Here is a 13,456-nt window from a genome sequence, read left to right on the forward strand (position 1 = left end):
CACTGAAAGAAAATTAAGTGGCCTCCTCAGTCAAGTAGAAAACAGAATGATGAATTACTTTTTAAAACATGTCTGAATACTGTAGAGCTATAGATACATGTTTGCACTTATAATGGTTTTCCTCATGAACAGAAATATTAGTTTATTTAATGTATCAATTTAATGCGACGATTTCTTGTAGCGTTAATTTGTGTGCAGCCAAGCATTTATTTTTTTTACAGGCGTAGTCATTCCCTTGTTTGTTTTTTTTAAAGACCAGTAACCTTATTCTGTGAATAGTTATGGAACTCTGTTCAGTGAGACATGCATTGCCAATGCACTCTCCCATGGTGGCATGGCTCTGCCATGACCTGCCACCGGTGCTGGCCATTAGACACAGGAACCAACTGCAAGGCACAGGGAGACTAGAGGAGCTTTGATTTTACAAAAAGGGTCAATCGTCAAAAAGAAACCCAGAAAACTGACTTGACCGTTCTTGCTATATAACCCATTTTAGTAATTGCTAAATGCTTTACTTACAATAGGGAGCAAATGCATATTCACACTTTCTGGAATTGGATTTATAAAATCTCTGCAACATTTTTGGCAGGCAATCGTAAGACACCCGACTTTAGAACACTGACCTTGTTAGAAGTTAATATTAAAATACCTTTTGGTATTTAGTTAAAATAAGTAAAAATATTCCAAGACAACATTAGTGAACAAAAGACAGTTAAAACATGGTGGTTAATCGGACATATAAGCTTTGTAAGTTGGAAGGTATGTTTCCATTAATAAGTTGCTCCGGAAAATGTACAAGGATACAGTCCCTTCCTGGAAAGAGGATCTTGTGACGGACCATTTCTCCCATAATGCATCCCACAGACCAAATATCCACTAGAAGTACAGAAACAAGGATATAAAGAGATGGAAAGAGGAAAAAAAGGCAAGGTTAGCTAGGAAGGTCAATCCTGAAGCATGACGTGGAGAGAAATAAAAGAGCAGATTGGATAACATAAGCGACAATCCTAATATCCTTACTCCCACAAATCGATATATAGATTTTTAGACAACAAAATTGTCTAAAAATTTTCAAAAATGGAATTTTTCGACATTCCTTTACCCATTTTAGGATTATCCGTTTTTACATGAGCCATTGCAACTATAGATGACAATTACCGTAGATGGATGGTGGAAAATGAAAAGACTGATTATGGTATGCAGAAAGTAAAGAAATCAGGTTCACTAATATGATGAATGTGATAACAGTACATACATAGAGTAGAGATGGGAGCTGACTAACGTGTCTTGTAAAAACAATATACAAATAAAAGTAAAATAATAGTGAATGCCAGTATTGTGTTAATTATGTTTACATTGATAGGGTTTGACCATGGATGTAGATGCTCTTTGCTCATGGAAGTAGAGGTTCCTTGTTTCATATGGTCATATTAGATACTGCTTGGAATCACAAAGAATAGTGGCTTACAGTCATAATATAAATATCATTACAGCTCCTTCTTAGGTTATGATTATTGTCTTTTATATCTGGGAGAAGGACTGACCTTTTTTTGCTAATACTATATTAAAATGTTCTAAGAAAGTTCTGTTGAAAGCTGTATATTACATCATTAGGACAATAAAAAAAACTATGGTGAGGTGGCATTAGTCCATAACTGTACATTGCCTCATTTTCACTGAACCTAATTCTGTAAGTAGGTTCTTTATAATAGAATCAGTGTATAGTTTTTTGTTTTGTTTTTTAAGTTCAGAGAACATTTTTGAATGTAAAACACCAGAGTGCATTTTACTTTAATGGCCTGTACTTGATCAGAATATTTTTGAACGGGTTGGGCACAGATAATATGGTAAACTGATTAAGGTAATTTATTTAAATAGTACTTTAAATAGTTTGATACAAGATCAAAAACAGTACGATCTTTCCCATTTTTGTGAAGCAACTCAATACATAGCCTAAAAGTAGCCTAAAGTCAGGAAAATCACCTAAAATTGTACACTTGCGCAAGACTGATTTTTGGATCATTTTATATGTACATAGATTAAATGTAATATGATATTTGAACACTTTGTATACACTGTATGCACTTTTTGAGACTTGCCATGATGTTTGCATGGACAGATTGCAGGATCTGCTCTGTATTTACGGCAACGGTTTTTCACTAAGAAAAGATTTCCTATGTCCTCTAAGCATAAGACACGCAAAAAAAGAGCTGTTTTCCTGTTCGCTTTTTTGTATCATTTGTTTGAGACAACAGTGCATGGCATCATTCTGGGAATGACATAACTATTGATTATCAAATTAGTATCAAATTAGCTTTGACTTTGGATCCTCTATTCTCTTTGTACCTTCCACAGACATGTTGACTGCAAAGAGCTTACAGAGATGATGCTCACAGTGGCATTTCTATGCATTTGGAAAATCTGAGACCTTTCTTCATTACTGCAGATATGCCCTGCACATTCATTAAAAGGTCATTGGTACAACAAAAAGCTCACCTGGTCATGAAAACTGTGTGCCTCTTGAATGTTCCACATTAGGAGAGACAGTAAGCATCTTCAACATTAAAACTCAAACAACCCATTCACATGCTTTGTGCACAGATCTATCTCAATTATGATTGCCAACTGAATGTCTTATATTATTATATTTGACTTTTTTTGTCCCATTCACTACTCAGAGCAAGAGCATATTTTAGGTTGTGGCCTACCATTCTCTTTATAACCCATTCCAAGGATGACTTCTGGGGCTCTGTAATAACGAGTTACTACATAAGGGGTCATCATGAAGCTAGTGCCCGCGGTCCTTGCCAATCCAAAGTCAAGAATCTTCAATGTGCAGTCTGACTTCACAACAATGTTACTAGGTTTCAGGTCCTGCAGGGGAAGAAACAGGGCTATCATCAAAAGCCTTTATGGCATTGTATTTAACAGTTTCTTACTGTCCATACTCAAGTACTCTCTCGAGTTTTTGTTTTAGCTAAAATGGATTAGTCAGTACATTAACCTTTATTATAGGTCTGTCTGAAAGAGTTTCCTAAAAGATTGCTCTATAGGTGGTACTCGAGAAGTGTGCAGCATGCTATCGTCTAATAGATGTCTGAACTCTGATATATGGTACAATGTTGTTACTAACCCTGTGAATGATTCCAGCAGAATGGAGGTGCTTAATGCCACATAGCATTTGGTACAGCAGGTAAGACATTCGTTCATGATCCAGTTCCATCTGAATCACCTGGCACAAGTTGGCATCCATCAATTCCATTACTAGGTAACTGAATAAAATAGGAATAGTTATCAAGCAGTTATTTAACCAACATTTAATAAAAAGGTGACTGCTATGTGATAGAAAATATCACATCCAATCAATAGCCTATGGTTTTATGCCCACAAATGTTTCATAATATATAAAATTCAATTGTAAGCTCATAAAAGCATTGCTCTTTTGTAAATTGTCAGTTTGTTATTGTCAATGTTATATTTTCTACAACAGCACACTAAACTGGTAAAATGGTATGATAGATGCAAAAATGGTAAATCAGAATTCCTTGGATTTCATTATTGTAAGTATTCATTTATGGATTCTGACTTATATATACAGTATGTATACACAAACAAGTTTTTCCTGTTTTATTGATGACCTTTTAATGCTAATTAGATCAACCAGGGAGGTTTGCAGTCTAACAAAAGAATATAAAAGCCAAAGATAGGCTTTGGTTTATAATCTGTATGGTGATACACAATTATATTACACCCGAGTCGACTCAAGTGCAATTTTCTATATCATCTTGCTATGATTGTATCTACTGAATGAAATTTGTGTTTGAGCTCTGAAGCTTTGATTAATTCAAAACCAAAATCACTTACACATCCTGGAACTCCTCAAGAGATTTCTGTGGTGTGAAGACATTTAATAAATTGATAATCTGAAAGAGAAAGAGGAAAAAAAACACAGGTACATGATAAGAGGTAATCATATTTTAATTGACAAAATCATTATGCAAATTAGTTTGTTAATGAATTGCATGAGGTCATCAGGAAAACCAGCATAAATTACCATTTAGAACAGCATGCCTAGCTAATCAAGGTTTGCAAACATGTTAAGTTGTTGAGTCAGGGAATCTCAAATGGGATTTGTCCCTATTTATTATTGTCCCTGTACATATTAACACCATATATCCAATAACAACTTCTATAAAATGTGATGTTATGGGTATATTTGCCTCCTTAAATGAACACTACAATATTTTAGTTCATTAGTTTACTGCAACACTAGTTTAGTTTACATTCCCTGGTTGGCTTAACCAATGAAGAGGATGTCATGTTCATTGAGACATAATGCACCTTTATGGTACCTACATTTTTTAATATGAAAAAAACACATGTTTATTAACAACTGTTTATTTTAGCATGTATGTTTTATTTATGGTCAATATGGCCAATAAGTGGATGAAATAAAAAAAATGTACCATGTACAATCCAATAAAATATTTACAGATCTTGAGGATGGCAGGAGTTTGCGGAAGCTTCAATGACATACCCACAAGCAATTGTTGGTATGATCCATTTCATTGGCACAAACATTGCCTAATATTTGCCTAATACCGTATTTGCTCGATTATAAGACGAGGTTTTTTTCAGAGCAAATGCTCTGAAAAATACCCCTCGTCTTCTAATCGGGGTCGTCTTCTAATCAGACCTCAAATAGAGGTCTGATTAGGAGACTAAGATCCAGATCCCCCGCACCGCTGCAGGGGACCTGGATCCTCCTGTCTCACCCGACCCCCCCCATTATACACAAACTTACCGGTGCTTCCTGCTGTGTTGCCGGGGCAGCGGGTTGACGTCTACGTGATCCGCGTAGACAACGTCCGCTGCAGCCGGAAGGAGGTGTGGCTAGCAGCGGGGGTTGTCTGCGTCCGTCGCATAGACCTTCCCCGACTGTCAGAGGTCAGAGTTCCCCGCACCGGTGCGGGGAACTCTGATCTCTGACAGCCGGGGATAGCATACGCGACGGACGCATTCAAACCCCCGCTGCTCGCCACACCTCCTTCCGGCTGCAGCAGAAGGCGACGTCAACCCGCTGCCCCGGCTGGAAGCACCGGTAAGAGAGGGGGGAGAGCGGGGGAAGGGGGGTGAGACGGGGGGGAGAGAGAGAGAGAGTGTGTGTGTGTGTGTGTGTGTTAGTTAGTTAAATGGGGGTATAGGGTGTGTGTGTGTTATATGGGGGCATAGGGCATTTCTGGAGTGGCGTTAAGGGGCATTTAATAGAGCACTCTGCCTCCTGAAATGCCTTATACCTCCCTATATGCCACTCTGCCCCATAATATGCATTTTAACCCCCTAAATGGCAGAGTGGCATATAGGGGTATAAGGCATTTCTGGAGGCAGAGTGCTCTATACAATGCCTTTTAAGTCCCTTAATGCCACTCTGCCTCCTGAAATGCCTTATACCTCCCTATATGCCACTCTGCCCCATAATATGCATTTTAACCCCCTAAATGCCAGAATGGGATATAGGGGTATAAGGCATTTCTGGAGGCAGAGTGCTCTATACAATGCCTTTTAACTCCCTTAATGCCACTCTGCCTCCTGAAATGCCTTATACCTCCCTATATGCCACTCTGCCCCATAATATGCATTTTAACCCCCTAAATGCCAGAATGGGATATAGGGGTATAAGGTATTTCTGGAGGCAGAGTGGCACATAGGGGGTCAAAAGGCATACCATGGGGCACAGTGGCATATAGAGGGTTAAAAGGCATATCATGGGCCACAGTGCCATATTGGAGTGGCAAGCCTGGGGGCAGATGTGCGTAACTGGGGGACAGGTTGGAAAATACAAGAAATAAAAACAAAAAAAATCTTTTTCTCAATCATAGCTTTTATTAAAAAAAATAGTTTACATGAATTAACATTTACTGGTAAAACTTTTTTCCTTTGGGGTCGTCTTATATTCAGGCTTTTTCTTTTTTTCCTAAGTTATTATTCAGATTTTGGGAGGTCGTCTTATAATCAGGGTCGTCTTATAATCGAGCAAATACGGTAATAAAGTATATATATGTATCAGCCAGGAGTCTGTATTCATTTTCTAGGTGTAATTTCCACGGCAGCCTCTAGAGGCCGCCTGTCTGTACACAGCACCGTTTAGGCCTGGGGTGTCCATAAGAGCATTATGGGAGATGTAGTCCTGCAGCAGCTGGAGGGCCGCAGGTTGAACACCCCTGGTGTAGGCCAACGAGCTGACCAGCTGCCTCTGCTTACATGTGTGTAACACTACCCCTTAAATAGCTGCTTCCTCTGCATGTTAAGCAGTCTATTGCTGTGGCTCTGTACCAGGTCCTGAATCGTTCCTGACATCCTGCTTCTGATCTTCGGCTTCTGACCCGGCTTGATTTTGACCTCTCTCCTGCATAGCCGTGTGTCCTGCCAGAAGGGCTTCCAAGTCGTGTGCCCTGCCAGAAGGGCTTCCAAGTCGTGTGCCCTGCCAGAAGGGCTTCCAAGTCGTGTGCCCTGCTAGAAGGGCTTCCAAGTCATGTGCCCTGCCAGAGGGCTCCTTGCAGTGTATCCAGTGCCCTCCTCTGTGTCCTGTTCCCTGTCAAAAGACTTAGAACCTGTGCTTGCCTGTCGTCCAGCTTCTCCAATACAGACCATATCGTACTATTCAGCCTGTGGTGTGTTTCATTTCGCCTGTTTGTATCATCCTTCTAGTTATAATGCATTGTGGGGTACAAACAGAGCCTCTGGTATCCCCTGCAACTGGGCTCCTACCTGACCTGCTTACCTGAGTCCTGATAATATAATACTTATGTTTGTGCTTGCCTGACAATAAAGGCAAAGCAGTCCATCAATAGGGTTTGCACCATCAAGTAAGTTGTAAGTATACAAAAAATGTCACCAAAAGCTCCACCATTTTTGCATAAGTTCACGAGAAGGTTATGTCAGTGGAGATGCAGATGAAGAAAGAAGAGAGAAGAACAAGAAAATGGAGAAGAAGCAGGACTGCAATATACGCAAACGGTCAAAGAAGGTGGTCCCCTTCAGAGAGCGTGAGAGAGAGTGATTGAGAATGTGAGAGAGTGAGTAAGAGTGTGCAAGAGAGATTGAACGTATATGTTGGACAATTTGTTTTTTGGCCCATTTGTACATGTTCTACAAAGTGATTAAATGAATAGTTTAAAAATGATGGTTTACAATAAAATAAAGCAATCTCACAAATAAACTTTCCAGGAAAGTAGTGTAGCTGCCTGTCACAACGTGTTTCTCTCCTTCTATCCTTTAAGTACAATGCTCCAACAGATAGAAGTATTTATACAATTCACCAAGCATTTCAAGTACTTTCCAAATGCCCTTCATTGTATGAAGTCCATGTTCTTATAAAACATGAAATACTGTGGAAGTGCTCTCTTCTTTAAGATTCTAAAATGAACCATGGGCACATTGTGCCCAAGGGAACATTGTCTGATGACATTTATTGCTCCAGCTGACTTGCATCCTTAACTGAGCATCTTGAGATTGGAGCATTTATTCATTAAGAAGCTTCAGAAACACACTTTTTTTCTTAATAAAGGGGTAGTTTAAAAGTTCCCAATACCTACTGGTACTACTTAGGATTACCCAAGCAAAGATTTAATTTACACGTTATGCTAGCTAAATTGCTTACAAATGTATAGATACCTTTAAATGTTAGGGTTAACTTAATATCCAGTTGGCAAAGGGATTAAGCTACAACGCTACCAGTGAGTGGGCTCCTCATACATCCAGACACTCCATTAACTAATTGCCGCCCAAGTTACTCCAAACTAGGGCCAGCAACTCATCCAAGTACTTTTAAGTAGTGGCCCTTAATTCAGAGGAGCCATGTAACATGACACAGCGGTGGTATATGCAACTAGAAGGAAAGCCCATCTTCAATAAAGTAAGTTAAACTTTAATTAAGTTAGAATATCGAAGTGAGCGTAGGAGTATGTGCAAGTGAGATAGACTATGTGTAAAATAATAGATTAAGTGGTGAGTTTGATGAAAATTTCAGGTAACAGGTAGGCATATCTTTTTTATTTATTATACGTTTGCTAGTGATCTACATTTAAGTTTATATTTTAAACAAAAGGAAGAAAACCAAACAAAATATAAACCGAATATAATGTTAATATAATGTTACGCAGGCATGTTTAAAGTGTACCAGCAGATCCAAATTTAAGACTGATAGCATTTGGGGGCTGATAATGGAGAATATGCATTTACATTTTTTTCATCAATTACTTCTGGTTAAAAACATATCTGATAACATGAAAAATCTGATGCTAATAGGTAAAAGGTAAATAGGCACTTTATAGAAGGTTAGCTCTTCCTTTAGTTAATAGACCCCAATGGTGCAATTTTTAACACATAGGGATATTGTAGAAAAAATGATTCTGGTACAAAGTGTGGTTATATTACCATAGCAACAGAACGTTTTGCGCCAATTGGATCCTCTTTGTATCTTGTGCACATTTTAGAAATGTTGTGTATAGGTACGTGATGCTAGTGTTGAAAAATGCTGGATATTACTGCTCCGCTTTGGCAGCTAATTACAATAAAGATGAGGAAACAGAAAATGAACTTACATTTTTATGATTTACACACTTCATTAGGACCAGTTCCCGGTATGCCCGCTTGGCATGTGTCTGATTCTGGAATGGTCTGCTGAGTTTCTTAATTGCCACATTTCTATCAAGAACAGCATCGTAGGCGGCACTAGAAGAGATAAGAACACCCATAGTGTAAATAAAAGCATTTCGAGTCGGTGCTTCTGAAACCGGTAGATTTAATCGGTTTCCCACAACGATGCAAACTTTATCCAGACGGATACGACAGAGAGCTTGTTCTGTTTTGTGGAAGCAATGCTACAACGGGACGTCATGTAGCTCAAACAGAAAGAAACAAACATAATTATAGAAAACAAGGTTTGGAACGTTACATGTAACATAGGATGGTTGGTAACCAAGCAGCAAGATACGTGTCTGTGCCAGATGTCTGGAAAATCTGCTGTCTCCCAGTTATGTATGCACATCGGTATAAATAGTGTGTCTTTTGTCATGGAAACAAGACTTTTGAAGCAAATGAGGGTAGTTTTAATGTTTCATGTTAACGGCTACAATGATGTTGCAACATTTGTTTTAGCCAACCAATGTGGTGCGTATTACATAATATGGCGTATAATAAACAAAGAAAACCAGACTTCTTTTTTAACACATTTTTCCTATTGTGTGTTCGTACGAACCTCTGATAACGGGGAGAGACCCCAGTGAAACAAACAAAAAACGAACAGTAAAATTTTGTTAAGATTCGCTTGATCATTTGCCATGTTTTGGCACTAGTTTAACCCGTTTTGGTGCTCTTTCATGAGGTAGTGTGAAGGTACTGTGTGTAGGAGGGGACGTATAAATCACTGATAAGCAGACGAAGCCAAAAAAAATTGGAAGGATGGTTCCAACACGATGTGTGGAGTTTTCCTTACTTTTTTCCTCTGGCTAATCAGGATTAACAAGGGGAAGGGACAAGCACAATCATAAAGGTGTGCTGACGCAATTGTAACGTGTCATTAGCAGCCTGATGAGTGTTAGAAGTGTGTGACAGTGTTAGATTGAAGTTCATCCATCTACCACACTGCAAGTCTCAAGTAGTGTAGTGATTTAATGGGACGACAGCAGAAGTTTTTTTTTTCTTTTCCTTTTTATGTATTTATTTTAGGGCTGTTTATTTTTCACCTTAAAAATTAATTTGGGAGTCAATTCTTTAAATATTTTTCCAAGTTCCTATGAAGTTGTGCTTTAGTAATACACTTATCATACCAGCACAAAATCATAAATAAATAAATAATAATACTGTTCCTGAATTAAATTTAAATTGCACATTTACACTACTAGCAAATCCTCTTAATTTTGGATAATGCAATTTGGGGACTGTGCATGCGTGGAACCTTCTTACCTGGAGTCAAAAATATAACCAGCGCATGCAGTAGTACTGGGAAGGATTCTGACTGTAGTTGTGGTAACAAATTCTTCACCCCACCAACCAAGTTGTATACCATATGGCTAGATGTGTCAGTCTGCCGGTGCCTGCCCTTCCTTTTGTTGCTACTGTGGCTCAATCTCTTTCTTTAGTCTGAGGAATCAATTCTTTAATTGTTTTTTTTTAATGTAGGGGAAATTCAGTCTTTTACCAAGTAGCTGGATGTGTCTGCCTGCCTGTGCCTGTCCTCTGCCCTGTCCTTCACTTTGTTGCTGCTGTGGCTCAATCTCCTCCCTTATACCGAAGGATCTATTCTTTCAATGATTTTCTAATTCTAGGGGAAATTAATTTGCATTAATTTGCATATGCAGGGAGTATGTGTAAGAGTGTACTTTCAAACAATAACAGAACATTAATATTTTCATATACTTGTTTTTTTTTTACATATAGTGGAGTTTAATGGCAAAAAATTAATGGATATAAACCTAACTGTATAGTTATAAAATCTGATTTAAAAATGTAACTACAGTGATCTGTAACCAACACCCTCAAAGCTCTGTTTAATAAATAATACTATATATTAGCATTTGATGAAAAAAGATATTACAAATCCTGATTGTATTGAGGACAGCTGTGCTCCCTGGATGTATAGAGGGTGATTAATGTTGCCTGACACTTCCCCTTATGAAACTGGATAAATGGTTTGGCTTATTGGTTTTGAAGATTGGAAAACAGACATCCTTACAGCTAACACAATTGAGGTAGACCTGCGGTAAACTGGTTTATTATGGGGAAAAAAAACAGATCTGTTCCAGAGATGAATCTTTAAAATTGCGTTCTATAAAGACGTTGTGGTTTCTTTTATCAATATAGAAATTCATATTTTTTTATAGAATAAGTGCCAGATATAATTTAGTGTTACGAAATAAAATGTATTTAATAGCAACAGAGCTACCTTCATCTGGCTGCTGAACTCATATCTCTTATAGTAATGCCTCCACTGCTGGGGGTGTCAAGAGATCATCATACCCCCCCAACATTTCTAACCATCATAAACACTTTTTAGGGGGTGTTGTAAGAGGGGTAGCAAGGAGGCCAACCATCACTGACATTTTATGTGACTGTTTATGTTTACCAAGGTTCTGCCGCTCATATGATACATTAGTCATTTATTACCTATTATTTACTGAACATGTGTGTATATAGTAAGGTTATACAATGCTGATTTGATGTTGAATAGCACATTGTATTACACTATAAGAACACAGAAAGGGTTTGTATAGGCAGCCAGGTGATTTAATAACACATATATAGTACATATTTAGCCAGAAACATTGCTGTTTCCTATGCCCCCCCTGCCATCATGTTAGAAGCCGCACAACCTGTGTGTAATTTAATTAGAATATTATGATGTCACACATGTTTACCCACACATGCATTTTCATTATGTCCAAGCTTGAGCAAGAAAAATCTGCCTCCTAGATGGCCAGTTGAGCAGCGTCTGTGGCCTCTGCATGAGACTAAGCAGTCACTCAGACTTTAGACCCACTGAGATCAATTGAACTTAATAAAAGGAGACACAAAGAATGTGTTATGGCGCTATGTTATTATCTATGTATGTATGTGGTGTTTAAAAGTGTGTGTTTTTATGTATTCAGGAAATTTATATCATTATATCAGTATTTACAGTATTTCTGTGAAACTTAACACGTACATGGCCCGTTTCCAAGGTTTTTTTCTGGCAGATCCACGAACACCTTGCACTTAATTATGTTGTTAATTTCAAATGGCCTATTTAACCCAATCTTATATTCTGTGAAACACAAATGCTGGTTGAAATCTACAGGCTTGGGTAGCAGGCGTGAGGAATGGATTCCTCTAAGGATGATGTGGAACTACAAATCCCATCCCACTCCCTTTTCCAGCTGCCTCTATTGAAAGTGATGAGCATTCATCAGTACACTTCTTGCTTATGTTAAGTAAAATTCCCATTCTGGTCAATGCAGTCAATATAGCAAATGGAGATCTAGTTATAACTATGACTGAAGGTCATATAGGGGATCAATAAAAGCTATAGATCGTTCAGGTAACCATGCCTATAAGCATATGGTTTAATTTTGTTTCTTTTCCGGGGTTTGGGGGCACGCGAATAGGAGTAATATTATCATTTAATCCATAGCATAGATACGTAATCTTAGGATGTGAGGAGTATGGGTATAGGAGGCTAAATGTTTTCTGCATTCTGGTGATCAAAGTCTGATGCTCTGGAAGGTAGTATTCTTCTGTAGAAGATCATGTTATATATATGTTAGAGGGTATAGGTCAAACTAAACAGCTGAATTAGTTGGTGGTTACTTTCAAAAAGTTGAAAGTAACCATAGTCATTATTCAGTATAGACTGTTTTGTTCTCTGATCCAGATAAATCAATGCATAATAAAAATCACATTAATATTCAGATTAATTCCCATATTTAACTGTTTAGAGTGTATATGGTGTTTGTCATAGCACTGTATTCGCATTCATTTGATTATACATTTTAGCATTATTAATCATGAATCTTTCTAGTTGACTGTCTATGCTGATGGTTATATTTGATTATTGCCCATTTAAACTATATAGCATGGTGATTAAGACACTTCATGAAAATTCATACTTGTATTATCTAGTGATTTGATTGATACAAATTTGATATTTTCTAAGAATTTGTTTAATCCTTTGATTATTCAACTTATTATTGGAATAATTTGATAGTTTTATTGTTTCGCTTATGCAGATTTATGTTGCTGTTTCGTATTTGTGTTTTCTTCTTAAATAAATTTGCTTTGCTTATCTAAAAGTGAATTGCTATTGTGGTACAAGGCCATATCTTTAAATTGATATGAATAAAACTACTTGATTCATAATTAAAGGTTAACACATATCACATAACCCTTGACACTTTTCATTTAAAACAATTACAATCTCAAATCCATATCAAAGAATCATGCCAATAGCTACGACAAGCTTTATAAAACTCTTTAGATCAAACATACGTGCCTTGGGAAAGACACAAACATAAGGCATGAGTATACCTCTAAAGTTCAAGATGCTGATGTCTGGATTACAGTATGAGACACTGCATAATTAATGACAAAAACGTAGGAAACCGAGATCAGTTCCTTAACTTATTCTATTTCCATGCTAATGAAGATTTTATGCGTCATGCTGCAGAGACACAACAGCCCACTTGAAATTTTAAGAAGTGAATCAGAAACTTAACAATTTAACGAATAAGAGTCAGTTGTCCTAGAGACATTTCTTTGTCCAATTTAGTGCAATACAACAATGTCTTAAAACCTTATCATCATATATACAGTATATATATATATCATGTGGCCCTGGTGAAAGAATATATAAGGCACCATGCCTTTAGCTCAAGCTAGTTTGTTGCTGAAACTAAGGTGTCCCAAAGTTAGATTGACAATT

The 13,456-nt window shown here is 37.6% G+C and overlaps 1 protein-coding gene across 5 annotated transcripts in view; it reads right to left on the reverse strand.

Annotated features, from left to right (window-relative positions):
* Window positions 1-13,456, reverse strand: part of MAPK10 (mitogen-activated protein kinase 10) — a 90,423-nt gene that overhangs the window by 29,838 nt on the left and 47,129 nt on the right. For all 5 annotated transcript variants that reach the window (XM_053461734.1, XM_053461732.1, XM_053461730.1 and 2 more), the window contains exons 4-8: window positions 8,604-8,733; window positions 3,865-3,923; window positions 3,134-3,272; window positions 2,709-2,874; window positions 805-876 (exon numbers count right to left, since the gene is read on the reverse strand). In XM_053461734.1, the coding sequence (XP_053317709.1) occupies window positions 805-876; window positions 2,709-2,874; window positions 3,134-3,272; window positions 3,865-3,923; window positions 8,604-8,733 (566 nt within the window). The remainder of the gene's footprint in view (window positions 1-804; window positions 877-2,708; window positions 2,875-3,133; window positions 3,273-3,864; window positions 3,924-8,603; window positions 8,734-13,456) is intronic.

This window comes from Spea bombifrons, chromosome 1 (genome assembly GCF_027358695.1).
Source record: "Spea bombifrons isolate aSpeBom1 chromosome 1, aSpeBom1.2.pri, whole genome shotgun sequence".
Classification (NCBI taxonomy): Eukaryota; Metazoa; Chordata; class Amphibia; order Anura; family Pelobatidae; genus Spea; species Spea bombifrons.